This window comes from Perognathus longimembris, chromosome 13, assembly GCF_023159225.1.
Source record: "Perognathus longimembris pacificus isolate PPM17 chromosome 13, ASM2315922v1, whole genome shotgun sequence".
In the NCBI taxonomy this organism is placed as follows: Eukaryota; Metazoa; Chordata; class Mammalia; order Rodentia; family Heteromyidae; genus Perognathus; species Perognathus longimembris.
The window spans coordinates 47,928,963-47,956,807 of NC_063173.1; the positions used below are offsets into that span (position 1 = coordinate 47,928,963).

At 52.6% G+C, this 27,845-nt stretch overlaps 1 protein-coding gene across 2 annotated transcripts in view; it reads left to right on the forward strand.

Moving 5' to 3' along the window:
• The first annotated feature begins 2,587 nt into the window (after window positions 1–2,587).
• Creb3l1 (cAMP responsive element binding protein 3 like 1) overlaps window positions 2,588–27,845 on the forward strand; it is a 38,871-nt gene continuing 13,613 nt past the window's right edge. For both annotated transcript variants that reach the window (XM_048360886.1, XM_048360887.1), the window contains exons 1-2: window positions 2,588–3,169; window positions 24,138–24,366. In XM_048360886.1, the coding sequence (XP_048216843.1) occupies window positions 3,068–3,169; window positions 24,138–24,366 (331 nt within the window). In that variant the 5' untranslated portion in view covers window positions 2,588–3,067. The remainder of the gene's footprint in view (window positions 3,170–24,137; window positions 24,367–27,845) is intronic.

A 27,845-nucleotide genomic window follows, 5' to 3' on the forward strand; every position in this document is an offset into this window, starting at 1 on the left:
GCAGGAAGCTTATCTCTGCCCTTTCCTCCTGTGCGTCACTGACTGTCACCAACTGTGTGGGGATGTCTTTATGCTGGAGGTTTTTGCTGCACAGCTGGACCAGCTGTTGCAGGGCAGAGAGTAGATGTTCCTGCACCTTTAACAGGAGGGGCTGAGCTCCCAGTACCTAGCTCAGTGCTTACCTAGGATACACAAGACCCAGATAAAGGATGCGCTGTGGACCACACCTTCAGAAGGGGTTGGGCTTTAGTCTGGACTGGCAAAAGTCTTTTCATGGCTTGCGCAGGACTGAGTTCACTCACCCACCTACCCAGTGAGACCATCAGTACTGGCTTGGGACTATCATTCATTCATTCTGTTACTCCAGCATAGCTGCCAGCCCTTTCTATCAAGCCTTCTTTCTCTCCTCTATGCTGTTGCCTCCCCTGAAATGCTTTACCCTCCACTTTACCCCGTAGGTGACCTCCGTTCATGACTCAGTTCTCAGCTCAGAAAGGCCTTCCTTACTCCCACAATCTCATCACACTATCATATTTCTTCATAGGTCCTTGTCTGAAATTAGCATTTTAAAACTTGTCACCACACCCCTTTCACCCTTGCACTCCCTTTCACTCAGGGATTTTCCTCACCTCTGAGAGTCTCCACTCCCCTGCCCCCACCTCTAGGCTCTGCACAGTGGGGACTCAATAATTCATATGCAATATGTAAATAAATACATCTACAGCACCTTCATCCTTGCTGGCCTTTGCCATCTCCTGCAACCCAGAAGGAAAATGATCAGGCTCAGCCTTGTCTACGCCCTTTCTACTCATGGCCCCTTACCCCCAGAATTTCTCCTAGGAGATTCTGACTCATAGACTCCATATGAGGGGTTGGAACCACAGTGTCCCCCCGCCCCCGCCCCCACCAACCAGGATTATTTTCAATGGTTTCCTAGGGTGTTCACCTGGATAAGAATAAGGAGAGACAGGACACTCTAATCCTACTTATCTAAAACTATATAATCTTCCCCAATCACTTAAGTAGTAGCTCTGTCTCTAATTACAGAGCAGGCTAAGGGGGACCCAGGCACAATTTCCAGCCAATTTCAGGCAGCAAGGGCACTTTTGCTCCTCCTGGGGGCCTGCAGGGACTCTACTCAGGGACCAGGACTCTAGACACCTGCTGTCTGGATCTCACACACTAGTTTGTCTCCCCCTCAGAGACTACTTCCCTTGGCCCTGAGAGTGATCAGCCCAGCCCCATTCCCAGTGTTTGGGTGGTCCCCAGTTGGCCAGATGTGAAACATTTGGGGGGAATGTTCGTCCCCAATACCTTATTTCCACCCACACTGCTCTGAGCGATCTGATCTCTTTAGGGCTCAGCCTGTTCCTCAGCGCTGTCTTGCTGATGAGTGGGTCCCCAGAACAGGAGCTGTCACCCACAGCTTTCTCAGCTCTGCAGGAGGCCTGGGAGGAACTGTTCCAACCTCATGGGCCAGAACTGAGTCAACTGGGTCATCTAGCAGGAGTGAAGTCACGGGCCTGCCCACTTGCCCCAGGCTAGCGAAGGATCAGTGTGAGTCCTTCTAGCATTGTGGCCCTGGGAACCATTTCAGGGATACCTTTGGCTGAGATGCAATGACATTCTCAAAGGCTTTCTGGTTTCTGAGCTAATTGCCCAAACAAAGAGGACACATTTAACCCCATTAATAACTCTGGGCAGGAAATACTATGCCCAGCCCTGAAGGGAGGCCTTCCAGGAGCACATGCATTTGTTCAGGTGCTTGCTGATTGTTTATCAGCCCTTTTAAAAGATTAAGTGTACGTGGGATTAGGCAATGGATCCAGGGACCTGGGAGTGTCAGGTGACTATAGAAATTGAGGCCTGCCAGCATCTTCCCTCAACCCTCAACTTCCTGCTCTTCAGAAGTGGGGAGGCGGGCGAATGGTGGTTGAGAAGAGGGGTTCTCACCTCCTGCTGCTCATTCAGCCCTCGAACACCCAGGGAAGCTGGTATAGTCCCTCCCCTGAAGAGTGGCACAGTCTAGAGGTGTCACCGTGTGTGAACAAACCAAGACTGTATGTAGCACCTGAGACTGGAAACTGTGGGAATGCACACACATCCTGTGAGTGTGCAGGTGTGCTCACTGCTACCGTCTGGAGCTTCAGGGAAGGTTTCCTGGAGGAGGAAACTTGGGAGCTGAATGCTGCCAGAAAACCCTCTAGAAGCTCAAAACTATGTCCTGTTGATCTGTTGAAGAGCTTGAGAAATTGACTCCCTGGCTTTAGACTTCCTTAAGCAGTTCAGGATTTTGGCATAAACCTGGAAAAATGGAAGGAACTCAGCTCCCTCCTCATCAAGCCATGGGATCGCCTGGTCAAATGGTGAAACCTTCACCACTAGACACAGAGGTTCCAGGTTAAGACCCTTCCTTGGGGGTTCTGAGAACAGACTAACCAAGGAAGACCAGTTGGCGGATGTCTCTTTAAAAGAGGAGGGGCGGTCCCGAGCCACACCTTCTTCTCATTAATGAGTTCGTGAATATTGATGTGGGGGCGTGGCCCTCCCTGCCGGGCTTCCCAGCCTGGGGTTCCCGGTTCCGCAGACGGCCAAGTGACAGAAGCGGTGCCGAGGGGGACTCGGAGAGCGCCGAGCGGCCGGCAGCCACCCAGTCTCGGGGGAGCGCTCAGCTCCCCCGCCCCCGGCTCCCACCCGGCCCGGGGGGCCCCCTCAAAGCCTCGGCCCCACCCACGGGCTCCCCATGGAAGCCAGCTGCGCCCCGGGAGGAGCCGGAGGAGGAGTCGGCTAAATGCCCACCGTGCGCCCGGGGCCCCCGAGCCCAGCTCGCACGGTACCGCTGCGCTAAGGCCCCCCGGCCGCGCCCCCCGACCCTGGGCCGCGCCCCCGGACCCCGGGCCGCGCCGCCTCCGCTCGCCCCTCCCTCGGGGCCCGCCTGGGACCGGCCCCCCGCCGCCCGCGCGCCCGCCCGCCGCCGCGCTCGGGCCGGAGCTCCGTGCTGGGCTCGCGGCCGTCCTGGAGTGAGCGAAGCCCAGCCGGCAGAAGGGGATCCCCGAAGCCCGCCGCGATGGACGCGGTCCTGGACCCCTTCCCAGCCGACAGGCTGTTCCCCGGGTCCAGCTTCCTGGACTTGGGGGACCTGAACGAGTCGGATTTCCTCAACAATGCGGTAAGAGGAAGGGGCTTCCTCCCCGCTGCACAGCTCGGCGCCCCTCTTTGCTCCCCGCCCCCCCAAGACCCGCCTGCCCTGCATTTGGGCAGGAGTCGTGCGGGTGCTCGGCGCGGGGTCTCCCCGAGGGCCCCGTGATGGAAGCTCGGAGGTCTGGGTGACCTGGTCCTCGACACTCCCCCATCCGCGCCCCCGCAAGCCCGGAGCCGGCATCCGAGCTGCGCAGCTGGCGCCGGTGCGCGCCGCTCCGGGGGAATCTCCAGGAAGAGGGGGCGTCCCGGCGTCGGGGCGGCCGGAGCCTGGACGATGGGCTCCGGCCCCCTTCCCAGCCGCGGCTCCTAGCGCCCTTCACCCACCCCGGCCGCAAAGTGGGGGCGCCCTTCCCCTCGTGCCCTGAGGGCCTCGGCGGCCCCAGGGCTGGATCTCCACGTGGGGGCGCCCGGGGGCGCGCTCGGAGGGCCTGAAGCCGACGCGGCTCGGGGGTCAGAGCCACCCGGGGAGCAGGCCCGAGACCCCGGGGAGGGGCTGGAGACGGGGTCCGGGGATGGGGGCGCCCTGCATGGTCGCTCCGGCGCGAGGCGGGGCCTTGCTCCCCGTCGGTGCCTGTCGGGGTTGCCTCGCAGCCTGCCTGGGTCTCGATCTCAGGTCTTCGGCTCCATGTCTGCTGTCTCCCCCGTAGTTTCGTGGCTGTCTTTCTCTCTTCCCCTCCCGTCCCAACGAAACGTGGCTTTGTCTAATTTCCTTCCTCCTTCCCTCCCTCCTCAGGCTCAGCTCAAAGGCCCAGATAGGGGAGGGGCTCCCTACAGGAGGAAATATTTGGGTTCTAAAGGACCTGTGGCGGGGAGGGGGCAGGAACATGGACTGCTTGGCGAAGTCTAATGGGAGCCCTCATGCGATGCACCACCGTTGTGCATACACATGTGCACACATGCACACGCGTGCCCACACCGTGGTCAGCACAAGAGGATCTTCACCTGCCTGGCCTTTTTCTCCGGGGACCTAGACAAACTTAGCCAGGCAAGAGCCAAGTCCTGGAGGACTCCTGTGCCCTGGTTCCACTTTAACTGCCCCAAGTGGCTAGACTGGCCAGGAGCCTGATGAGGCAGGGAGGCCTGGAGTGTGAGTCTCCCCATTCTCCCTCACACAGCACACCACGGTCGCCTGCTCTTTGAGGAAGGCCCCTCCCCCAGACAGACAGGCCCAGGGGATTGGGAGACAGGAACAGAGAGGAGTCCTGCTGCTAGCCCTGCCTCTGCTTTGCCTGGGAACTTGGGTTATACTTCCAGCTTCCTACCCAGGCTCAGTTTCTTTGTCTGTCAAATGGGGGAAAGGATGGATGGAGTTTTTTTCACAGATGCATCTAGCACTGCTTCTGGGAATGAAGCTCAGGAGACTCCCACTCCCCTCTCAGAGCTGGTAAAAGATTCTGATCCCTGTGCCTTCCCTCAGCCACTGGCAGCTCTCAGCCCAGCTTTCTTCTGAATGAACGCTTCCTGCCTGCCCTTCATCCCCAGCTGTTCCTCTGGGCCTTGGTCCAGTGCAGGAAAGGAGCCCTGATCAGCAGTGGGGGCCGGCACTGGGCCACAGTGGGGAGGGAAAGCTCCACTAGGGTATGTTGCTCTCCGGACAAGGGGCTCTGTTTGGAGGACAGGAAAGGGTGTCTACGGAGACAGAAAGCTCTCTTGGGCTGGGAATTGGGACATGTAAGACTTCTGTCTACGCATGTGCCACCAACCAAGTGGGCATTTGAGACAAGTGACTTTTCTTCAGACCTTGGCTTCCTTGACAGAACAGGGCCTTTCCATTTTAGCATTATTGTGGAGACTCATGAGAAAACTGAGAAATGTAAAGATGACTGTAAATATGAGTCCCAGTTTATCAGAAACCATAGCTCACCTGTCCCAGACTCTGGATGGGGTGGCAGTGAAAACCCAAGCAGCCAGAAACTGCTGGGTTACCTTGAGCAAGTGCCATTCCTTCTCTGGGTTTTCCATTTCCCTGTGTGTGAGGTCCCTTCCAGCAGGGATATATCACGGAGTGAGGAAGGGTGGGTGTACAGAGCACTTCCTAACCCCCCTCCCCGACGCCATGCAGGCCATAAAGTCCTATGGAAACTCAGTGTGCCTTGCTGTGCTGAAAGCAAAACTCAAAACGTAAAAGTTTGAATGCAGCTCTGAAAGAAAGATGTGCTCCCTTGGACAGGAAGTCACACAGGTGTGTGTGCAGGTGGCCCTGAGCTTGCCTTTCTGCTATGTGGAGACTTCATTTTCTGGGTGCTGGATGTGTGATTCTGAGACATCCTCCAAAGGGGGCTGCCCTTCCTGCCAGATGTGGAGGCCTTTCCCCTGCCCAGCCCCATGCTCCCACCGTCCCTGTCCTGAAGCCTCTTCCCCTGTGCCCTGTGGCTGAACCAGCAAGAGAAGATCTGGGCTCATTGTGCTGGGACAAAGGGTCAGAGCCAGAGAAGGTGAAGGCTCTGGAAATGGACATGAGGTCTTCTATCTTACCTCCTCTTGTGCATCCTCTGCCTGAGGAGAAGGTACTGGTTGGGGATTGTAGAGCAGCCCCAGCTGGAAGGGAGGGAGGGGAGTGGGGGAGAGAGGAGGAAGAAGGGGAAGAGTTCTGTTGTCTCAGAGGGGAGCAGCAGGAAGCCGCAAGGATGTTTGCCCAGCAGCACCCATTCCCCTCCCAGCAGCTGGGACTCAGGGACCAGTGGGGTGTGGGGGGGGGGGGCTAAGGCTGACTCAAGCTCCCAGATCCCCAGCCTGGATGCTCCTGCTAACTGGGGGAGCAGAGAGTGACCCCCCCCACCCCCAGCCTTTGAAGGATTTAGAGAGATTAGAGAAGCATGTATGCTTGGATATGCCTGTGTGGGTGGGCCTTTTACAGCCTTCCACAAGGGAGGTGTGTTCGCACGCGTGTGAGTGTGTGTGTGTTCAAACTCTCACCAACAGGAAAGAGGACAGAAGGGCCCAGTGCTGAGAAGAATCCACTAGAAAAGAATGAAGAAAAACATGAATAGAGCTCATGCCCCATGTCTCAGAGCTCCTATTCAAAAGGACAGTTCCCCAGACACTTAACTCCTACATCAAAACATGGAATTCTGAACAGGGTTTTTTTTTTTGGCCAGTCCTGGGCCTTGGACTCAGGGCCTGAGCACTGTCCCTGGCTTCTTCCCGCTCAAGGCTAGCACTCCGCCACTTGAGCCACAGCGCCGCTTCTGGCCGTTTTCTGTATATGTGGTGCTGGGGAATCGAACCTAGGGCCTCGTGTATCCGAGGCAGGGACTCTTGCCACTAGGCTATATCCCCAGCCCTGAACAGGGTTTTGTTTCCTTGTGTTTCTGCTGTTGAGGGAATGAGCTCCTGAAGGCAGGGGCTTCCTCTGGTCTCCCTCTCTCTTCCCTCTTCTCTTCCTTCTCCCTCTTTCCTCTCTCTCCTTCAATCAAGCACTGATAAATGGATGAATGAAATTTTGGAGCCAGCAAAGGGTTCTGAGGCCCACCTAACTATTCCAACCATTAGGGTCCTGCAGTCCACACTGCCTCTCGGATCCGGGAGGTTTCCACGGCTTCCGACACATTGAGCCATCCCCGTCCGGAGGCACAGGTCCCTGCAGCCATGAGTCTGGGACAATCTAGAGCTAGCTGACGTATAGGAGATTAGGGCTTGTGGCTTAGCCTTTACCCTGGAGCTTAACCCTGGAGATTCCATCCTCCTCAGTTTCCTTTTCTTTGGATTGCTCTAGGACTATTGAACCTATACCTATCCAGCTTAAACCAAGCCTTCTCCAGTCCTGCCCCCCCCCCCCGGCCTTTGCACGTGCTGTTCTTACCATTTGAAACGTTTTTCCCTCTAGCTCTCTCCATCTCAGATTCCTGGCTCTCAATTCAGATGCCATCTGTATGGAGAACCCTTCCCAATCACCTAAAGTGGGACTTATCGTCCCTGGCTTCTTTTTGCTCAAGGCTGCTAGCATTCTACCACTTGAGCCACAGCGCCACTTCTGGATCTTTCTGTTTATGTGGTGCTGAGGAATCGAGCCCAGGGTTTCATGCATGCTAGGCAAGCATCCTACCAGTAGGCCATATTCCCAGCCCCTGGCTTTAAAAAAAAAAAAAAAGAAATCTACTTCCTTTGTGAGAAAGTTCCATTAAAGCTGAGACCATCTCAGTTTTGTACATTGCCATAATCTTAACATATATCATGTCACAAAATAGGTGCTGGATAGAGCAAAACTCTACCATAATGCAATAAGGCAAGTCTACAGTTTCCAAATTATGGAGTTCTGTTTTCATGGGGTCAGTGAAAAGCAGTACATTTCAGGTGTTCTACACTGTTGTTCCTAAATGCACAGAAGTAAAGATTAGGTGCTTAAGTTTCACAGGCCAAACTGAGAGCCACACAGCTGTGCAGGCAGCTGCTGCTGTCCCAGCCCAACAGAGACAAGCAGTTTGCCCAGTTTCGCTCTTCTGTGGAAGTTTAAGTAGTTATATTTGTAGAGAATTTTACTTTAACTGCATAGTCCCTAGAAGGGAAGTGAAAAGTATTTTTTTAATAACAAAACCAAAACATACCCAAGGCTCAGGAAGTGTTCTGCCATCTGAGCATGATGTAGGATGCCTGTAATCCCTGCGACTCAAGAAGATCAAGCTTGGTTCAAGGTCAGCTAGGCAAAAAGTTAGCAAGACCCCATCTCAACAAGTAAGCCAGGTGTGGTGGCACACATCTGTCATCGAGATTGCATGAGAGGTATAGGTGAGACTCTAGCTGGTAGAATAATTAAAGCATTAAAAAAAAAAAAAAAAGAGTCTGCAGTATGGGTCCCATGATAGAGCACTTGCTTAGCAAGCAAGCACAAGACCCTGAGTTCAAACTCCAGTACTAAAAAAATAAAATGCTTTGACACTGGGTGCTGGTGGCTCAGGCCTGTAATCCTAGCTACTCTGGAGGCTGTTCTTTGAGGATCACGGTTCAAAGCCAGCCTGGGCAGGAAAGTCTGTGAGACCCATCTCCAATTAACCACCCAAAAGCTAGAAGTGCAGCCACAGCAGCTCAAGTAGTAGAGCACTTTCCCTGAGTGAAAAAAGCTTAGGGACAGCACCTAGGCCCTGAGTTTAAGCCCCAAGACCAACACACACACACACACACACACACACACAGGCCCTGGGGTCCTCAGGGTCCAGGGATGGGGGTCCCACAGAAGTTCTGTCTGCTCTTCTTGCCATTGTGAGGCCCCCTTCTCTGGAGGAAGACCCTCCCTCGTTCATGAAAACACATACCTATTCCTTCAAAAACAGGGTACCAGAGGGGCATCTTTGCAAGAGCCATCCATCTGCTCATCCATCTTTCCATCTGCCCATCCACTGACTAAACAAATAGCTCCGAGGACCCAGCTTGAGAATAGCCAAAAAATAATGAGTGCTCTCTGGTTTCGAGGAACCCTTAGTCTAGTGTAGCAATGAGGAAACAAAGGCCTGGAAAGGGGAAGAGAATGTGTCTGAGGTCACAGGGCAAGCAAGGGAAACCACCTTGACTAGTGGACGGGGCACTGCAGGTAGAGGGGAGCTCATGAGGGGGCAGGTCTGTCTCCCTCCAAAGCCAGCCACCGAGGCACACACAGCCTGAGTGCTGCCTCCCAGCTCTCCTCGAGGGCCTGAAGGGCCCATGTCACTCCTTTGGCACTTTCATTTGTGTTATTCTTTTGGAAGGGGAAGGGTGGGAGTGGCTTCTGCTGTCCAGCTGTTAGGTCAGACCACATCTCCCGGCCCAGATGTGTCAGCCCCACAGTGATGGCTGAAATGGTTTCTGGGCCAAGGGCCATGGGCCAAGGAAGCAGCACGAGAGCTGGGTCCTTGGAGAGCTGGGGGGAAGGGCCCTCTTCTGCCTTCACTGCCCTTCATACTCTACAGTCAAGGTGACCTTGTTGAGGATGTGGCAAGTCCAAGCTGCAGGGATCCAGGTCTTTGGCTTTCCAAGGAAATCGGTACTTCTGATGTATCTGCTGTGTCAGAGGTCTGAGCTCTGGCCTCCCCTTCCACTTCACCTGAAGCAGACTTTCCTACCTCCATCTTGCCCCAGTCCTGGTCAAGCGACCCACCACAGACTCTGGTTTTCCCTGGCCTGCTGGGGGTGGGGGGTTACATAGCACTCCAGCCAGAGCCATGCTCCACCCAAATCAACCTCCTCCATCCTGCCCCCATCCCCACCCCAGCACAGGGACTTCCAGAAGAACAGTCTGTTCTCTAGCATCTGGAGTTGGTTTCTTGAGGGAGGGTCAAGGGCAAGCCAGGTCCTGGAGGAAGATACTCCAGGAGGGCCTTGCTACTAAGACAGAGAACAAAGGTACAAGTTCCCTGAAGGGCTGGAGCTCAACTATGGGGTGAGCATGAGACAAGGGGAGGGGCTCTGGGAGCCTGTCTAGGGGCTCAGGCTCTGGGCATCCAGGTGCCCTGAGGATAGGTATGGCCAATATAAGCAAGGCCCTCGGATACCCAGAATCCCACACTGCTCTGCTGAAAATGGTAAAGCTCAAACCAGAACAGAAGTGGAGGGAACCAGCTTTTAGATGCGTCTCTCCTTCCCAAGTCCACTGGCACATCTCACATCAGCAGGGACTACATGCACACCAGCCCTGTTTGCTGAGGCATGTTGGCCACTGAAGTCACCTCAGAGAAACTTTCTGTGACCTCTGATTGGCTCAGGATCCCCATGGTCTGCTCCATCATGGTGCCCCCCAATAGTGTCAGTACTGTTTCTCCCCTCTTTCTCTCATTCAATGAGAGTGGCTAGAAAGCCAGGTTTGTTTCCTTCTTCTAGGGGATGGATGAATGGATAGGTGGAAGGAAAGATGAGTAGAAGGTTAAGTGGGTTGGGGACAATGAAAGAAAGAATAGAAAAATGGGTGGACTGAAGTATGGATAATGGCTGGTCACTAGTGGTTCATACCTATAATCCTATCTACTCAAGAAATTGAGATCTGAAGATCTCAGATGCCCGGCCCAGGCAGGAAAGTTTGTGAGACCCTTATCTCTTAATTCACCACCAAAAAGGCTAGAAATAGAGTTATGGCTCAAGTGGTAGAGCGCCAGCCTTGAGTGAAAAAGCTCAGTGACAGTGCCCAGACCCTGAGTTCAAGCAGAATCCACACCCCAAAAAAAGTATAGTGGGCTGGGGATATGGCCTAGTGGCAAGAGTGCCTGCCTCATATACATGAGGCCCTGGGTTCGATTCCCCAGCACCATATATACAGAAAATGGCCAGAAGTGGCGCTGTGGCTCAAATGGCAGAGTGCTAGCCTTGAGCAAAAAGAAGCCAGGGACAGTGCTCAGGCCCTGAGTCCAAGCCCCAGGACTGGCAAAAAAAAGTATAGAAAGTATGCTCAAAATAAATAACTTAATTAAAAATAAATAATTGTTTTAATGCCAGGTGCTGGTACCTATAATCCTAGCTACTCAGAAGGCTGAGATCTGAGGACTGAGCTTCAAAGCCAGCCTGGGCAAGAAAGTCCCCATGAAACTCTTATCTCCAATTAATCACCAGAAAACCAGAAGTAGCACTGTGGCTCAGAATGGTAGAGCTCAAGGACATTGCTCAGTCTGAGTTCAAGACCCACAACTGGCCAAAAACAAAACAAAAGAACCCACAACAAACAAAAAGCATATTGTATTAATTCACTTCTGAATTCAGTTGTTTGTTCATTCACTGAAATTAACCTAAGCTCCTCCTTTGCCTTTCACTTTATCATGATGACTTTCTCTGTTATGAAATACCAAGGGAACTGGAGGTATGTCTCAAATGGTAGAGCACCAGACATGAGCAAATAAGCTAAATAACAAGAAGATGAAACTCTAAGTCTCAACCTAGCTTCTACTGGCATACACATAAAAAACAAACAAACAAAAACTCATATTATGAAATGCTAAGTATATAATACATATCAATGATGTCAAAAGTACAATAAAGTAGGTATCTCAGGATTTGCTAACCAGCTTAAGAAACAGAGCCATCTCTGAGTATCTAGAGAGGTAGCACTTAAACCCACCCACCCTGCAGCAGATTTGGACTGGGAAAATACTGAGACGAGGTACCCACTTCCAGGCCCAACCTGAGCCTCCTAGCAGAGAGCTGGGCAAGTCCTGAGGAAGGCCGGAGCCACTTCTGAGCTAGGCCCAGGACAAAGCGCCCTTCTCCCCACCCGCCATCTGTGTGAGCCATGGCAGGTGCCCGGCCCGTGTCAGGCATCCAGTTCTTCATGCTAACAGTAGGAAAGTCAGTGAAACTGCGGCTGTTTTTATTCTCATTCCTGTCCTTCCCTAAAAGGAAGCCCTGGGCTGAGCTGGAGCACGGGATCTTGCTTTTCCATCCATCTCATGTCTTCTGAGGTGGAAGACCATTCTAATTTAGGTGAAGCCAAAAACAAACAACAAACAAACAAAAACCTGTCTTTCAGTGTTAGGAAAGGGAGGGCCAGAGGATCCTGGGTGTGGCACTGAATAGAGACCTCTATCTTGCACCTGGCCCTGTCGGAGGTTCTGCATAGGTGCTGGGAAGGGGCAGCGTCATCATGGGTGCTCAGGAACACAGACTCCGCAGTCCTGAGTTCAAATGTGCCTTGACCCCTCTCTCAGGGCATGAGCTGGCATCCTGCTTCACCTGTCTATGCTGCCACTTCCTGATCCATACAGCCAGGGCCCAAGAAGTACCCTGCTTTAATGAGATCCAGCATGCAAGGAACTAGAGCAGGGCCTAGCACATACACCTTTTCTTTTGGGGGGGCGTGGGTAGGGGTGGTACTGGGATTTGAACTCAGGGCTTGTACATGCTTGGCAGGTGTTGGTTCTACCTCTTGAGCCATGCCCCCTTCCCTTAGACTTTTTGTTTAGCTTTTGTTTTGTTTTGGCGGTGTCGAGGCTTGAACTTAGGGCTTCATGCTTGTTTTGTTCAGCTTGTCTCCACCAGTTCAACCATGCCTCTAGCCATGCTTTTTGCTGGTTACTTTGGAGATGGGATCTTTCAGACTTTTCTGCCTGCATCTCAGCCTTCTGAACACCTGGGATTATAGGTGTAAACCACCAGTACCTGGTGCTTTAGTTATTTTTCAAGCACGGTCTCTCTCTCTCTTTCTCTCTTCCAGAGGCTAGCCTAGAACTTAGATTCTCCTACCTATAGCCTCACATAAGTTGAGATCACAGGTGTACCTCACCATGACTAGCTTATTGGTTGAGATGGGGGGGGTCTCGTGAACTTTTTGGCCTAGGCTTAGCCTCTAGCTGAAATCCTGCTAAACACCACCTACCAAGTAGCTGGAATTACAGATGTGAGCTACGATGGCTGGACTGTGAGGACCCACAGAGGGTTCAAGGATAAAATTCCTCCCGGATCCCTCTGTTTAGTGCATAGTGTTCAAGACATGGCATTAACCAGTGACCCAGCAGTCCACAAGTGCTGGGCTGGTAGGGCACAGACTCTTTGATCTGGCTGAATAGGGCAGCATGGCAGCAGCAGCATGCTGAGTTGAGCCCTAGAGGATGGGAGGAGTGGGGATGAGGAACTAAGGGACAAAGGCAGTGCAGGCACAGGGCATAAGCAAAGGCCCTGTGGTGGCCTTGCTCCCAGATGGTTTAAGAAGCTGGAGTGGGTGATCCAGTTGGGCTGAAGGAGGGGGAAGATGAAGGTCTGTCCAGCTGTAGTGCTAAGTTGGGATCTATGCTCGTACACGTCTTGAATACCATGCTGGCAAGGTGGGAGCTGGGAGTTTTTTCAGGAGGTAAAAGGGAGACAATATTAGTTTGGGGGGAGGGGTGTTTAGACATGGTGGTGGTCCCTAGCTCCTCTGAGCTATCTCGGTGCCAGGAAGCAGAGTGTTCATTAGGGGCATCTCAGCTGTCCATCATCTGGATATTGAGGGGAGACAGATTTGCATGTTTTCCCAGAGCCCTGGGCAGCCCGACACCCCAGATGGCTCTGACTTGGACCATGAGCACCAGTTCCCTTTTTCCCCTTCACCTTAGCATCCAGGGCAAGGCTGGCAAGTCTGTCCTTGAAGGATCACCAACTGTCCCTCTTTAGGGTTCCAGTCTCTCCTGAGCCATGACCCCAGGCCCTAATGTGGCTCCTCGCCCCCTCTAATACCTCAGGACCCTCCACTACGAGGCAGAGATGTCCCTCTTAACCCCGCTGCCCGAACCCAAGCCAAACCCAGCTCTCCCATCTCACCACTGGCACGAGATGCCCAGAGACCCCTTCACAACCCAAAGGAGGCCCAGCTTGCCCTCTGCCGCTCCAGAGCTGTCACCCTTTCTCTCCAGGGCTGCAAATCAATCCCACATTTGGGATCTGGCATGTTCTGTCTCGTTGGAACTCTCCCCTCCCTGTTCTCTCAGCTCCCTATCACTCTCCACCTCACAGGGTCAGCTCAGCCCATGGGGTCTGCACACAGAAGCATTCTTGCCCTTGACAACCCCTTCAGATGCCGGTGGGGGGGGGGGCTGGGCTGTTGCAAAGGGACCAGAGGGACCGTGGACACCCCGCGTTCCCTGGAGAGATGAGAAAGTCAGGGCAGAGGGGAGGGGCGGAGGCCCAGCCTGAGCCAGCAGATGCAGGGTGAGGGGAAGCTTCGAGGTAGCTCCCAGCTCAGCACATTCCTGAGACATCTGGCCGGGCTGGAAGGGCCCCAGCTGGCCCGCAGGGCTGCGGCTCCAGCTTCTTCACTCTGTGATGTCAGTTAGGCCTCAGCTCCCTGCCTGCTCTCAAGAGCCCCACGGGCCTGGGGTGCACCTAGGGGCTCATCCTCCCTGAGCAAGAGAGGCCCTGGAGCCATGGAGGAAGCACTGCCCCAGAGGTGACATAAGCCAGGGCATCAGCCAGCATGGAAGACCAGGGACTTGACCCTCTGACTGACTCAAGAAAATTCTTCCATGGGCTCATGCCAGCCCTCCCCTTCTTCCAGGAAGGGAGATGGAGACAAATGAATAACTGGGAGGGGGCTACTTCACTTGGCTATATTATCCTGAGCGAGTCCACTCCCCTCCCTGGCCCTCAACCAGCTGTGGTCATAAGAATACAACAGACCTTGAGCCAAGAGTCTTTTCTCTGTGTACAGTATATTGTTTAAGGCATTTAACATGTGTTCTCACATTTAATCCTCCTAGCAATCTGGTGGGATAGATCCAAGTTTCCCCCCCCCCACCCCATTTAGTTGAGACTCAGGTTCAGAGAGGTTAAGGCACTGGCCCAGGCTCACAGCACACAGCGGAGCCAAGCTAGAAGTGGGTATGTCTGCCACCCTTGATCCTTACCACAGAATTACAAATTGGCCTGTGCAATTAGGGAGGTGGACTTAATGGTGCTGTCACATTGGGATCTTCTTTTCTTTTGGCTATCCATGTGGCTCTTCAAGAAGGACTAGCATTAGTCACACACTGGGTGGGGGAAGGAGGCAGGAGTCTTGGGAGCCCCCCCCCCCCCTTCCCTAGGAGGCTCCTAGAAGTCCAGACCCCAGGGACTGGCGTCACCACCTGATCCCCAGCTGAGCCCAGGGGCCCCACACCTTCCATGAAGGAAGGAGTAAATAAGGAGAGAGAATACTACTTCTTCCAAAAATAAAACCTGAGGACAACTCAGACAGGCTGTGACCATGAGGAAGCCAGAGGCCCAATGCTGAATGTGCCGAGGAGAGGGAATTCTGGCGAGCTCTGGGCTGGAGGTTCCAGCCAAGGAAGGTCTTCCAGCTGGCCAGGGCGATGGGAGCAGCTCCGGCTGGCTGGCCAGGGGGCCCTGTTTATACCCTTAGGCCTCACCGGTGCCTGGGAGCAGCTCCTCCAACACCGAGTGGGCTCTGTTCTTCCTAGGGAACCAGTTCCACTGAGGCTGAAAACAAAAAAGAACTGGGGGAATGAGTACGTGCAGCCCAAGGGAGGAGATGAGGGAAGAGTCCAGGCAATGGAAACTGGCATCAGAGCAGGATGGCATCAGTGCAGAATTTAGGACTGTCAATCCCAGAGGCTCTGCTATGGGAGCAAAGGGCTTAGTCCATTGTTAGCTCACTGACACATTCCTTCCTTTATTCATTCCTCCTCCCTCCCTCCCTTCTCTCCTTCCTTCCTTCCTTTTTTCCTTCCTTCTGTCCATCTATCCATCCACCCAGTCAGCAAACAGCTGAGACCACTCTAGCATTCTAGATATATTAAGGATTGGATATGTTGAAGGACAGAGGCAATGTGAGTGGCTCATTTCAAGCTACCCTAAGAAACTTGTACTCTTCTATAGGCAGTCAGGAGTCAGATGGATATTAAGCAGAGGAATGACATAGTCCTTAGGAGTTTTAGAAGATCATTCTTTTTTTTTTTTTTTTTTTGCCAGTTCTGGGGCTTGGACTCAGGGCCTGAGCACTGTCCCTGGCTTCTTCTTCTTTTTTTTTTTTTTTTTTTGCTCAAGGCTAGCACTCTGCCACTTGAGCCACAGCGCCACTCTGGCCATTTTCTGTATATGTGGTGCTGGGGAATTGAACCCAGGGCCTCATGTATACGAGGCAAGAACTCTTGCCACTAGGCCAAATCCCCAGCCCCTAGAAGATCATTCTAAATGCAACTCTGGAGAAAGAATAGGCTTGAAGATGTGGATCTACCTCCGTAAATGGGGAACACCATGAGTCATAAAGTCTTTAGAGGACAGGACTGAGGCCTGATCATCTGTGAATCTGCAGAGCTGGGCACCTGGTAGGTGCTTATAAATGCCAAATGAATGTATGAGTGATGGATAAATGAAATGTGATTGCTTGCCCTTATTCTCTGGAGGTCCAAGCGCCAGCCCTGGCACCTGGTTTCCAGTGTCCTGAGTTATCCCTCAGGGATCTTCTGGGCACCACATATGGACCGACAGCCCGACCATAGGCTGCTGTGTCCTTGATGATGCCAGTCATAGCTAATCCCAGCCTTGGGTGGAGGCCCTCACTGCCATTGCTTCCTTCTGCCCAGACAGTGCCTGGCAAGGACCACAGGGTTGGGCCATAGCACAGGGGCCGCCTGCTCACAAGATGCCAGGAGTTGGCCGGAGCCGGAGGGACTTGTAGACTGGCCAGGGTAGGGTGACTAGTGTCAGGAAGGGAAACTAGAGGACTAGACATCCAGGGCAAACACAGCCAGCACAGAGCCTGCTCTGCACAGATGTGCCCTGCAAGGCAGGGTATACATGTGTGCATGTGCATGCACCTTTCCTTTTTCCCACCACATATTGACACACACACAAAACCTCATTCCTCACAATGACCCTTCCTCCAGTGCCAGCTGTCAGTGACTCAGCCTCAGGCTTGCCTGGGGCTCCCATATCTCCTTTGCTGGGGCTCCCACAATTCAGCCCTCTCAAGCCCAAGGCTAGTTACAGCCAGGTCTGGAATTGTGTGAGAGACATTGCATGCACTTGTGTGAAACTGGCCATGACCGCGCCAGTGGGGGGGGGGCAGCTTACATCTGGAGTGGCTGCACACGTGTGTGAATGTAGGTGTTTTCTGTGTTTAGTTTTTGCAGTGCTCAGATAGAACCCAGGGCTCTCACATGTTCAACTGGCGTCTTAACTGTAAGCCATGCATGTGCATAACTGAGTTGATGTCTGTCCTTGTCAGACTTGTGTCCATGCCTTACAGTGTCCCCCATATGAACTTGTGAAGGTGTGTATGTGTGATAGTGTCTGTGGAAGAAACTGTGTGTGTTGTGTTACTGAAGGGAGAATTTCTATGCAGAAAATGCTCCCAGCCCAGATCTATGTAGCATGTGCCCACAAATGAACATGTATACACATACACACACACACACATTTCTGCTTACCTGGACTCAGGTCACATGGTTAATAGTTCCTGTAGGGGGATACTATGACCCCTCAGCTGCCACCTTCTCTGGGCCTGCAAGAAATGGAGATGAGAGTGAGGTTGGAGATTGGAATAGCACACAGCCCCAGCCCCAAGCCCTCTCCATGCCCTGCCGGGATGGCTGACTTCCTGCCCTCCAGGCCAGAGAGGCCACAAAGCTCTTTTCTGCTCTCAATGGACTCCACCCTGCCCTGCTGCCTGGCATCATTGGGGACACACTGTAACCTATGAGGGCTTTGGGGTCCAGAGAGGGGCAGCAACTGCACATGCACAGCTGAGTCTTGAACTAGGGCCTGAGTCTGAGTCCAGTAAACTTTCTGGCTAAAGGCAACCTGAGTCCAGCTCTAGGAAGACAAATACTGGGTGGGTCAGGACAAGCCTCCCTCAAATACCTAGAAGGTGGGTCTGCTAACAGCTGGGACCTCCTTCCCCCTCCCTGATTCACTGCAACCACACACACACACACACACACACACACACACACACACACACACCAGTGACTAACACTGGTGGCCCTTCAGCCTGACATGGGGGCAATTTGCTAGTGACCACAAGGGCCAGTAACTGTCCCGGAATGTGCGGGTCACTGCGTTTGAGGGAAGGGGGTGTCTGTGGCCTGCCTACCAGAGGAGAGGAGGAGAAAATGTGGGAGGATTTTTCTGATCTCAAGTTCATGCTCTTGGAGGGAATTCCACTGCAGGGATTCCCACTATCCCTTAACCCACAGCTCAGCGTGGACACACTGGAGTCTCTCCTTGCTGCCTTCCCCAGCCTGAGCCAGGGAAGCACAGGAACTAGGGATGAGGGTGCAGATGTGGAGAAACTAGGGGCCTGAGGAAAAGGCCCTGCCTCCAGGAGGAGAACCCGCCCTATTAGTGCCCCCCCCCAACAAGCTCCCCTCTTCCCCACCAAGAACAGAGACCACCCTGCCCACCAGTGAGCCCCTGGGATAAGATTATTGGAGGTAGAGAGCAAGGATCTGAGCTGGAAGAGCAGCCAGAGGCTGGAGGCCTGGAGGGCGGGGAGGGGGGAAGGGGGAGGGAATGGAGCGTTGGAGGGCAGGGGCCCTGAGGACAGTCTGGAGGCCTGGGGGGATGGGGCATTGGAGGTTGGAGGCCTGGAGGATGGGGTGGAGAAGGGGGGAGAGGTGGCTGGAGGGCTGGGGGATGCGGGGGAGAGTCGGGCCCTGGAGCCGGGGTTGGGGGTGGGGGGTGGGGAGTGAGGGTGGGAGTGGCAGACCCTCCTTCTGCACTGGCTCCTCCTCGGGGGCGGGGCCGGGCTACTGAGAAGGGTCTCCTCCGTCCCAGACGTGGGGGGGAACAGACGGAGCCCCCCCCAGACAAACACACGCACGCACGCGCACACACACACACACACATACACACACACACACACTCGGCCTGCGGGCCCTGTTGACCCACCGGCCCTCCGCGCCGCCGCGGGCATGGCTCGCGGCCTCTTCCCATTGGCTAGGAGCTCCGAGGGTCTCACCAATGAGCGGGCGGGATTCCGGCGGGGGGCCGGGCCTGGGCGGCGGGTTAACCCTTGGAGTGCCGCGCGGCGCGGCGTGGGGCGGACACCGCCCCGAGGCGTCCCTAGATGTCCAGGGAGGGCCTCCGAGCCCGGGCGCCGGGAGAAGGGGTACACGAGTCTGCGAGCCGGAGAACGCAGGGGAGCCGGCGCCGGCAGGGAGCTTATACTGGCACGACTGTAGGAAAAAGTCTTTTTAATGAGGAGGGAAGCAAATCCGAACGTTTCCTTCTCGGGCTTCCCACCCCCGGTGCCTGGAAAGACACTCCGTGGGACGCCCACCCCTGGTGGAACCCCATCCGTCCGCCTCGGCGGGTTGGCGCGCGACCCTCGGCCGTCTGTGGACTCCTGGCCGCGGGCCCCTTTTCCCCTCCCAAAAGGCGTGTTAGTTTGGGATGAGGGACCCGAGGCCTGGCCGAAGCTGGGGAGGTCTGGAGTCTCTGGCGTGAGCTTTCCAGGGAAGGGGGCACCCCGCAGATAGGGTAAAAACCACCAAGGGAACACACCCCGGGAGAACCCCTCTCCCCACATTACCAATGCGGTGTGGCTTTAGGTAGGTGGCTTTCCCTCTCTGGACCTCATTTTTCTCACTAACCAATCATGGGTTGTGAGCCTGCTCTGGTCTTCGGCCTCTAGACCATCACTGAGCTGCTAAGGGCACTGGATGCCTGAAGGAAGCAGGCTAAGAATTAAGAGTCCCTTGCTGCCAGGGGTGGGCAGCCTTGGGTGCCAGCACCCAAGGAAGCCCTGAGCAGAGACCGTCTGCGTGTCCCCCACCCCCACCCCCACCCCGCCGCCCCTTGGCCGCCCTCCCCTTCCACTTGGCGCCTACTGCGCTGGAAGCTTCGTCCTGATGGGCTTTGGCTGCTACTTCTAGCAGGTGGGGTGGGGGGCCTGCGCCCCAAACGGGGCCAACTGGGAGGCTCCCGAGTGGGCGGCGCGAAGAGGAGGGGGTGGGGGTCTCTCTGGGAAGTACCTGGAGCCAGTGACCCCAGCCCCGTCTGCAGGAAGTGCCTGCTCTCCCAGGCCCCCGGGAAGGGGCTTGGCAAACGCTTATCGTCGCCTGAGCAGCAGCTGCTGGAGAAATACCTTAGCAGCTGACTCACAGCCCGCTTGCTCCTCGGGACCCCTCCCACCCAGCCCACGGCAGCCTCCAGGCCGCCTAAGGGGAGAGTGGGAGAGCGCGCCCCCCGCTGGGCAAGCTCGGCTCTGCAGAGGGAGTGGCCAGTCGGCCCGGGTTGCTCGGCTGGCTGGGTGGGTGGATGGGTGGATGGATGGATGGCAGGTTGGTTGGCTGGGTGGGTGGGTGTATGGATGAATGGATGAGTGAATGGATGGATGATGGATGGGTGGGTGGGTGGATGGATGGATGGATAGTGGATAGATGAGTGGGTGGGTGGGTGGATGTATGGATGTATGGGTAGTGGGTGGGTGGGTGAATGGATGGATGAATGAATGAATGGATGATGGATGGGTGGGTGGGTGAGTGGATGCATGGATGGATGGGTGGATGGATGGTGGATGAGTGGATGGATGGCTGGGTGGATGCGGGGAAGGAGTTATCCCATAAAGCACTTCTGTCTGGAAACTGCACTTGTCCCTATAGACTTGTTCAGCTGAGGCCTCTGATGGCCTGATACTCCCCCACCCCGAGCACTTATGGACTGTTGATACACTAGTGGTATTGTTCTCTACGAGGCCCTGTCCCTGCACTCCTATTTAATGAGGGTCTAAGCAGGTGAACATGACACAAATCTGCCTCAAGGAATTCATAGTCTAGCAGGAAACAGGTGGTTCAAGCAGGAAAGCTGTGTGGTTGTTGGGGAAGGTCTGGGCAGTGAGGAATTGGGGACACCTCCCACCTTTGCTTGCCTCCCTGGGGGTTGGTTCACATTCCCTGCCAAATGCATGTCCTTGAACACTGGGTAAGTACATGAAATGATACAGGTGAGAGTGCTTTGGGTGGCAAAGCATAACAGTAACCACCAAAATGTTGATGGTCGTTGATGGCTCATGTCTGTAATCCTAGCTACTCAGGAGGCTGAGATCTGAGGACTGTGATTTGAAGCCAGCCTGGACAGGAAAAGTCCATGAGACTCTTCTCTCCAGAAAGCCTGAAGTGAAGCTGTGGCTTCAGTGGTAGAGTGCTAGCCTTGGGGTGGGGGGGGGAGCTAAGGGACAACCCAGGCTCAGGATTGGCATCATCACCCCCCCACACACACACACACAAAAAAAGGTTGACTGCTTTTTGGCAGACTAGAAGTGGGAGAGCACTGTCAGACCTGTCAGTGGACTCTCTCAAGATGATCCTCTCAGCACACATTGTTTGGAGGAGAAAACCAAGCCACCACTCACTCTGTTGGTTTCAAAACAAGCCCAGAGTGTGGGCATGGCTGTGGTTTTCATAATGGTAATAACTAGCCAACCATTGAGCACTCACTTCCTACTAGGTGCTGTCCTAAGAGCTCTGTAGAACTTTACTCATTTTCTCCTCGTAATCTTGTGACAAGTTAGCATCTGATAAACACTGGATCCTCATGACAACCCTATGGGATAGGAACTATTATGTTTTTTTCCATGAAGTACAGAGAACTTAATAAACTTAGCACCGAGTGACGTGGTGACAGGTCCACAAAGATGGCTTCAAGTGGCCCTAGATCTTACTCGTAGACAGATAGCTTCTTTTTCTTATCCACGATAGATTGAGATTGTTTCCTCTAGTCAGGAACACACACATGCACACACACTTACGCACGCACACAGACAGTGACTCTAGGCCAATCTCAGGAAGCCATTTGTGCCCCATGCACCCAGTAGTACTTGCCACCCCTGCCTCTGTTGTCTCTTCCAGCTACCAATGCGGTTATTCATAAAGTTCTAAGATTTCTGTACACAGTTGTAATTATTTTGAGAGAGAAAACATAGTGGACAAGCACCTACTATATGTCAGCCCCTGGAATGCTTTGTTAATGATAAAACATAATACTTGTTCTGTAACAACTATGTGCCAGCAACTATTGTAAACTTTCATAATAGAGGGGCGTAGAGGTCTTGCTGTACTAAGGTTTGAACTCAGGGCCTTACACTTGGCTGGGCTTGTTTACTTGGCTGGCACTCTACCACATGAGCCATACTTCCAGCTCCTGCTTTTATTTGTGCAAATAAAGTCCCATGGACTCTTCTGTCTAGGCTTGCTCTGAACCTAGATCCTCTAGATCTCAGCCTCTTGAGTAGCTAGGATTACAGATGTGAGTCACCAATGCCTGTCCCTCTACCCATATTAATTGGCTTATTCCTCATAATAATCTTAGCAGATAAAAACAAATACCTGTGGGGCTGGGGATATGGCCTAGTGGCAAGAGTGCTTGCCTCATATACATGAGGCCCTGGGTTCAATTCCCCAGCACCACATATACAGAAAACGGCCAGAAGTGGCACTGTGGCTCAAGTGGCAGAGTGCTAGCCTTGAGCAAAAAGAAGCCAGGGACAGTGCTCAGGCCCTGAGTCCAAGCCCCAGGACTGGCAAAAAAAAAAAAAAAACAACTAATACCTTCCTCATTATGTAGAGAAGTCAATAAAAAGGAGAAGTTAACTTTCCCAAGATCACAGAAATACATATTTATTTTCTGGGTTTTTTTGTTTCTAAGAAAGAGATTTCCATTATTATACCAATACATGCATGTACAAACACACATAACTGTCATAAAAATTTCACCAAGAAGCTGGGAGCTGGTGTTTCAAGCCTGTAATCCTAACTACTCAGAAGGATGAGATCATGATCCCAGGCCAGCCCAGGTAGGAAAGTCTGTCAGGCTCTTATCTCCAAGTAAACACACACACACACACACACACACACACACACACACACACACTAAATAGCTAAGAGACAATGCCTAAGCCCCGAGTGCAAGCCCCAGAACTGGCACCAAAAAAAATAAAAATAAAATTCACTAGATATTCAACTTCACAATGAGCAAGCCACCCTTGCATGTTCCACTCTGTTTTGCTCTGTTGGATTTTTTGTTTTGGTGCCAGTCCTGGGGCTTGAACTCAGGACCTGAGCACTGTGCCTAAGCGCATGCGCACAGGCGTGTGTGTGTGTGTGTGTTTGAACCATAGTGTCACTTCCAGCTTTTAATAATTTATCGGAGATGAGACTCTCATAGTCTTTCCTGCCTGAGCTAGCTTTGAACTTTGATTCTCAGATCTCAGCCTCCTGAGTAGCTAGGATGACAGGTGTGAGCCACTGGCATGTGGATTCTGTGTTTTGTGTTTTTTTTTTCTTGGACTTTAGCTGTAAATACTTCACGTCTTCAAATAGATGGAAGCTGAAGAAGTTTGTCCCATGGAATGTAATAGAATGTTCACCACGAGCAGTGAGGAAAGGGGGGAATAGAGAGATGGTTCATGAGAGCTGTGGGAGAAAGAAGTAACGTATATTGTTCTACAGCTGCACAGTAAGATAACTGCTTGACAACGAATTGTGTATTTCAAAATAACTAGTAGAAAGGATTTGGAATGCTCCTATCACAAAGAAATGGTGGATGTTTGAGCAGATGGCTTTGCAGATTACCCTGGAGAGGTCATATGCCTTGGTCACATGCATTGGAATGTCACACTGTACCCCGTAAACATGTCCAGGGGTTATGTGTGAAAGTAAAAAGTTTCTAAATAGACTTCTAAAAATCCTGGTCATGACCCACTAAATTGCTCATAACCCATTAATGAGTCACCACCACCCGCAGTCTGCAGAGCCCTGAGTCATACTGGAAGTATGTAAGCCAGGATTTGAACCTCGGCAGCCAGCTCCAGAGCCTAAGTGTTTGGCATAAAGAATGTCTTAGGGCCAGGTGTGGTGGTGCACATCCATCATGCCAGAACTTGGAAGGCTGAGATCGGAAGATCACAAGTTCAAAGCAGCCAGGACTATGGTATGGGCTTCACAGACATCCTTTCCCTTAAAAATAAATAAATAAAATCAAGCTGAGGGCCAGTGGCTCATGCCTGTAATCCTAACTACTCAGGAGGCTGAAATCTAATGATTGCGGAATGAAGCCAGTCTGGACAGGAAAGTCTGTAAGACTCTTATCTCCATCCAATCAGCAAAAAGCCACAAGTGAAGCTGTAGCTCAAGTGGTAGAGTGACAGCTTTGAGAGGGAAAAAAACAAAAAAGCTAAGGGAAAAGCTGAGTTCAAGCCCTAGTTCTGGCGCGCGCGCGCGCGCGCGCACACACACACACGAAGGAAGGAGAGAGGGAGGGAGGGAGGGAAGGAAGGAAGGAAGGAAGGAAGGAAGGAAGGAAGGAAGGAAGGAAGGAAGGAAGGAAGGACAAATTACCAGAGCTGATGTGGATGAAGAGATAGATGTGTAGTGAGCATGCATTATTATTTTCATTTAAAAAATATAATTTTATTGTTATTATTAAGCTGTTGCTCCATTTCATAAGTCAGGTGATGAGAGAATGTCATCTCTTCCTTGGCTTTCCCCCAGTTGATGATGAGATGTGAAGGGTGTGGAAACAGGAATGAGGGGTGACCACACTGAACCCTTCTCCTCCATTCCTCCCCATCCCAGCACTTTCCGGAGCACCTGGACCACTTTGTGGAAAACATGGAGGACTTCTCCAACGACTTGTTCAGCAGTTTCTTTGATGACCCTGTGCTGGATGAGAAGAGCCCGCTGCTGGACATGGAACTGGACTCACCCACACCGGGCATCCAGGCGGAGCACAGCTACTCCCTGAGCGGGGACTCTGCGCCTCAGAGCCCCCTGGTGCCCATTAAGATGGAGGACACCACCCAAGGTCAGTGCAAGGGCCCAGGGGCAGGACAAGCCTAGGGGAAGAGGGCCCAGAAGACCCAGGAGGATGGACACTTCTAAGGGAAAAGAGGGAACACCTGCATGTAGCCTCAGACTCCCAAGAGAAGCCATCCATAACCCCCTCAGGGTGGCCCAGCTCCCTTCCTTTTAGATTCCTGGACCACTTCTCAAAAGCAGTTTTTTGCTAACTCAGGTTTTTGTGTATTTTTTTTTAAGTCATTCACAAAGTGTGATTCTTAGCAGGAAGCCTATTGGAGATGCAAGTCATCAATTGGCTAAGTGTGGTGGGACACTAGTCTCAGCTTTCTGGAAGCTGAGGCAGGATTGCAAGTTCCAGGTCAGCCTGGGATACACAGACCCTGTCCTGTGTTTTGTTTTTGTTTTGTCAGTCATGGGACTTGAACTCAGGGCCTGGGCACTGTCCCTGAGCCTCTTTGTGTTCAAGGCTAATGCTCTACCACTTAAGCCACAGTGCCACTCCAGCTTTTTCTGAGTAGTTAATTGGAGATAAAAGTCTCATGGACTTTGCTGCCCTGACTGGCTTTGAACCATGATCCTTAGATCTCAACTTCCTGAGTAGCTAGGATTAAAGAAAGGCCTGAGCCACCTGCACCCAGTGGGAGACTCTGCCTCAAAAAATGCAAAAAATAAATAAATAAATAAAGCTTAGCCCTGTGGAGTCAGATTTCCAAGAAATTCTGGGGAGGGGGGGGTGGAACCTGGGAATGTAGCTTAGTGATAGAGTGCTTGCCTAGCATGCATGAAGCCTTGGGTTCGATTCCTCAGCATCATATAAACAGGAAATGCTGGAAGTGGCTCAAGTGGTAGAGTGCTAGCCTTGAGCAAAAGAAGCTCAGGGCTCAAGGACAGTGCCTAGGACTGGCAAACAACAAAAAGAGAGAGAGAAAGAGAGAAATTCTGTGTGTGTGCAGATGCATGTGTTCGTGTGTGCAGGCATTTATATCTGTGTGTCTGTGTATGTGTGTGCGCGCGTGCTGTTCCTGGAGCTTGAACTCAGGACCTGGATACTATCTGGAGTTTTTTCCCCCTCAAAGTTAGTACTTTATACCACTTGAGCCACAGCTCCACTTCTGACTTTTTAATTGGAAATGAGTCTCAAGAACTTTCCTGCCCACTTCAAACCAAGATCTTCAGATCTCAGCCTCCTAAGCAGCTAAGATTATAGGCATGAGCCACCACCACCAGGCTTTGAGTGAGTTTCTTAATTATTTCTTCTGTTAAATGGGGGAAACAGTGGGGTTGGCCACTAAGGGAGCCTCAGGGTCTTAGATATACTATGTGCAGGAGGTCTGAGTTACCCTTGAGGGGCCAAGAACTTGCTCAGAATGAGACTGGCTTCTTCACCCCTACCATAAGGATTTTTTTAAATGTATCCCCAGGGCTTGTGGCTGCCAAGGTCCCAGCTGCCTACTGAGCACTGGCCTCAGCAAAGCTTCTAAATCTTCAGGCCCTGAGCTGGGGAAGGGCAAGGGTTGTGGGGTGCATCCCTCCTCTGTAAGGCTCTCCATCCACTACACTAAGCTGGTCCAGAAACTCCTTAGCCACCCCAGTGCTTTATCTTTTTGCAGGTCCTAGGGCTTGAACTCAGGGCCTGGGTGCTGTCCCTGAGCCTCTTTGTGCTCAAGGCTAGCGCTCTACCACTTGAGCCATAGCACTACTTCTGGCTTTTTTGAGTACTTCATTAGAGATAAGCATCTCACAGAGAGTTTTCTGCCTGGGCTGGCTTCCAACTACGATCCTCAGATCTCCACCTTCTGAGTAGCTAGGATTATGGGCGTGAGCCACTGGCGCCCAGCCGCAGTTCTATTTTTAAAGCAATTTGTCTGTGGTCCTTCACAGGAGCAGCTTCCCGGAGGCCAGCAGGCTGGCCCTATAATTTGGGAAGATTGTGGGCATTCTGGGAGCTGAGGGTGGCCTCTAGCCCTTGGCACTCAGGCTTTTCCAGTAGGGTGGGGCCTGGCCTCTGAGGTGGGCTCAGAGGAGCCACCAACCCCCTCTGTCTGCCCCGGGAACCCCAGAGCCTCCTCCAGACCTCCCCAATACTCCAGACCTCTCCAGCCGCCACTCACTGCGGCTTCTCAGCATCCAGGCATCAAGGGCCACCGTGGGCAGGGGGTGGAGTGGAAGGCTTTGGGCATCCACAGAGGATGGTGCCAGCAGGCCCAAGGAGCCACCGGGTCCTCTGGTAGGAGTGGACTCTGTCCTGGGGACCCCTGAACGTCACCCCCTCCCCTCCCATCCTACACGTGCCTCCCAGGGCACCACAGCCTGTGGATCTGTCCTAAGTTGGGCTCTACTAAGTTTCTCCTCTCCATCCCTGCTGTCTGCCTTTGTTCAGAGCCTCATCCTCTCCTGCCTGGACCATTTATTTTAACAGCCTCTGGGGGCAGGTCTTCTCCTTCAGAGACAGAGTAATCTTTTTAAAAAACAGAGTAATTTTTTTTAAACTTCCAAGTTTGTGCATGTTCACATTCCGTCAGTGGAGCTGGGCACTTAGCTACTCGGGAGGCTAAGATCTGAGAATTGGGATTCAAAAGCAGTCGGGGCAAGGAAGTCCATGAGACTCTTGTTTTTTTTCCATGGGAAACAGGGTTTGAACTGTCTCTGAGCTCCTCAGCTCAAGGCTAGCGCTCTACCACTTGAGGCACAGGCCCACTTTCGGTTTTCTGGTGGATAATTGGAAATAAGTATCTCACGGACTTTCCTGCCTTTTATTTTTATTTTTATTTATTTTTTCTTTCTTTCTTTCTCTTTTTTTTTTTTTTTTTTTTTTCTAGTCCTAGGGCTTGGACTCAGGGCCTGAGCACTGTCCCTGGCTTCTTTTTTGCTCAAGGCTAGCACTCTGCCACTTGAGCCACAGCACCATTTCTGGCCGTTTTCTATATATGTGGTGCTGAGGAATCGAACCTAGGGCTTCACTCTTGCCACTACGCCTTATTCCCAGCCCCTGCCTTTTCTGACTTTGAACCACCATCCTCAGATCTCAGCCTCCTGAGTAATTAGGATTACAGGCATGAGTCACCAGTGCTGGCTTCCATGACACTCTTACTTATCTCCAGTCACTTACTTAAAAAGAAATCCCATCATTACCTTTGGATAAAGTCACAGCTCCAGGCCAGGTCCAAAGGCCATACCACCTGGCTACCTTCCAGCCTCTCTCTCCCTAGTTTTTTAATTTATTTTTTTAAATAATTTTACTTGTCTTTTGTATTTATGTACTTCTGGCTGTTTTCTATATATGTGGTTCTGAGGAATCAAACCCAGGGCCTCATGCATGCAAGGCAAGCACTCTACCACTACACCACATTCCCAGTTCTATGTTTTATTTTTTAAAGACAGTGTTTTCTGTATAGCCCAAGCTGGCCTCAATTGTGCCACCCTCCCACCTTAGCCTCTGGAGTGCTGGGCTTACAGGTGTACCCCACCACAGCTGTTCCCCTG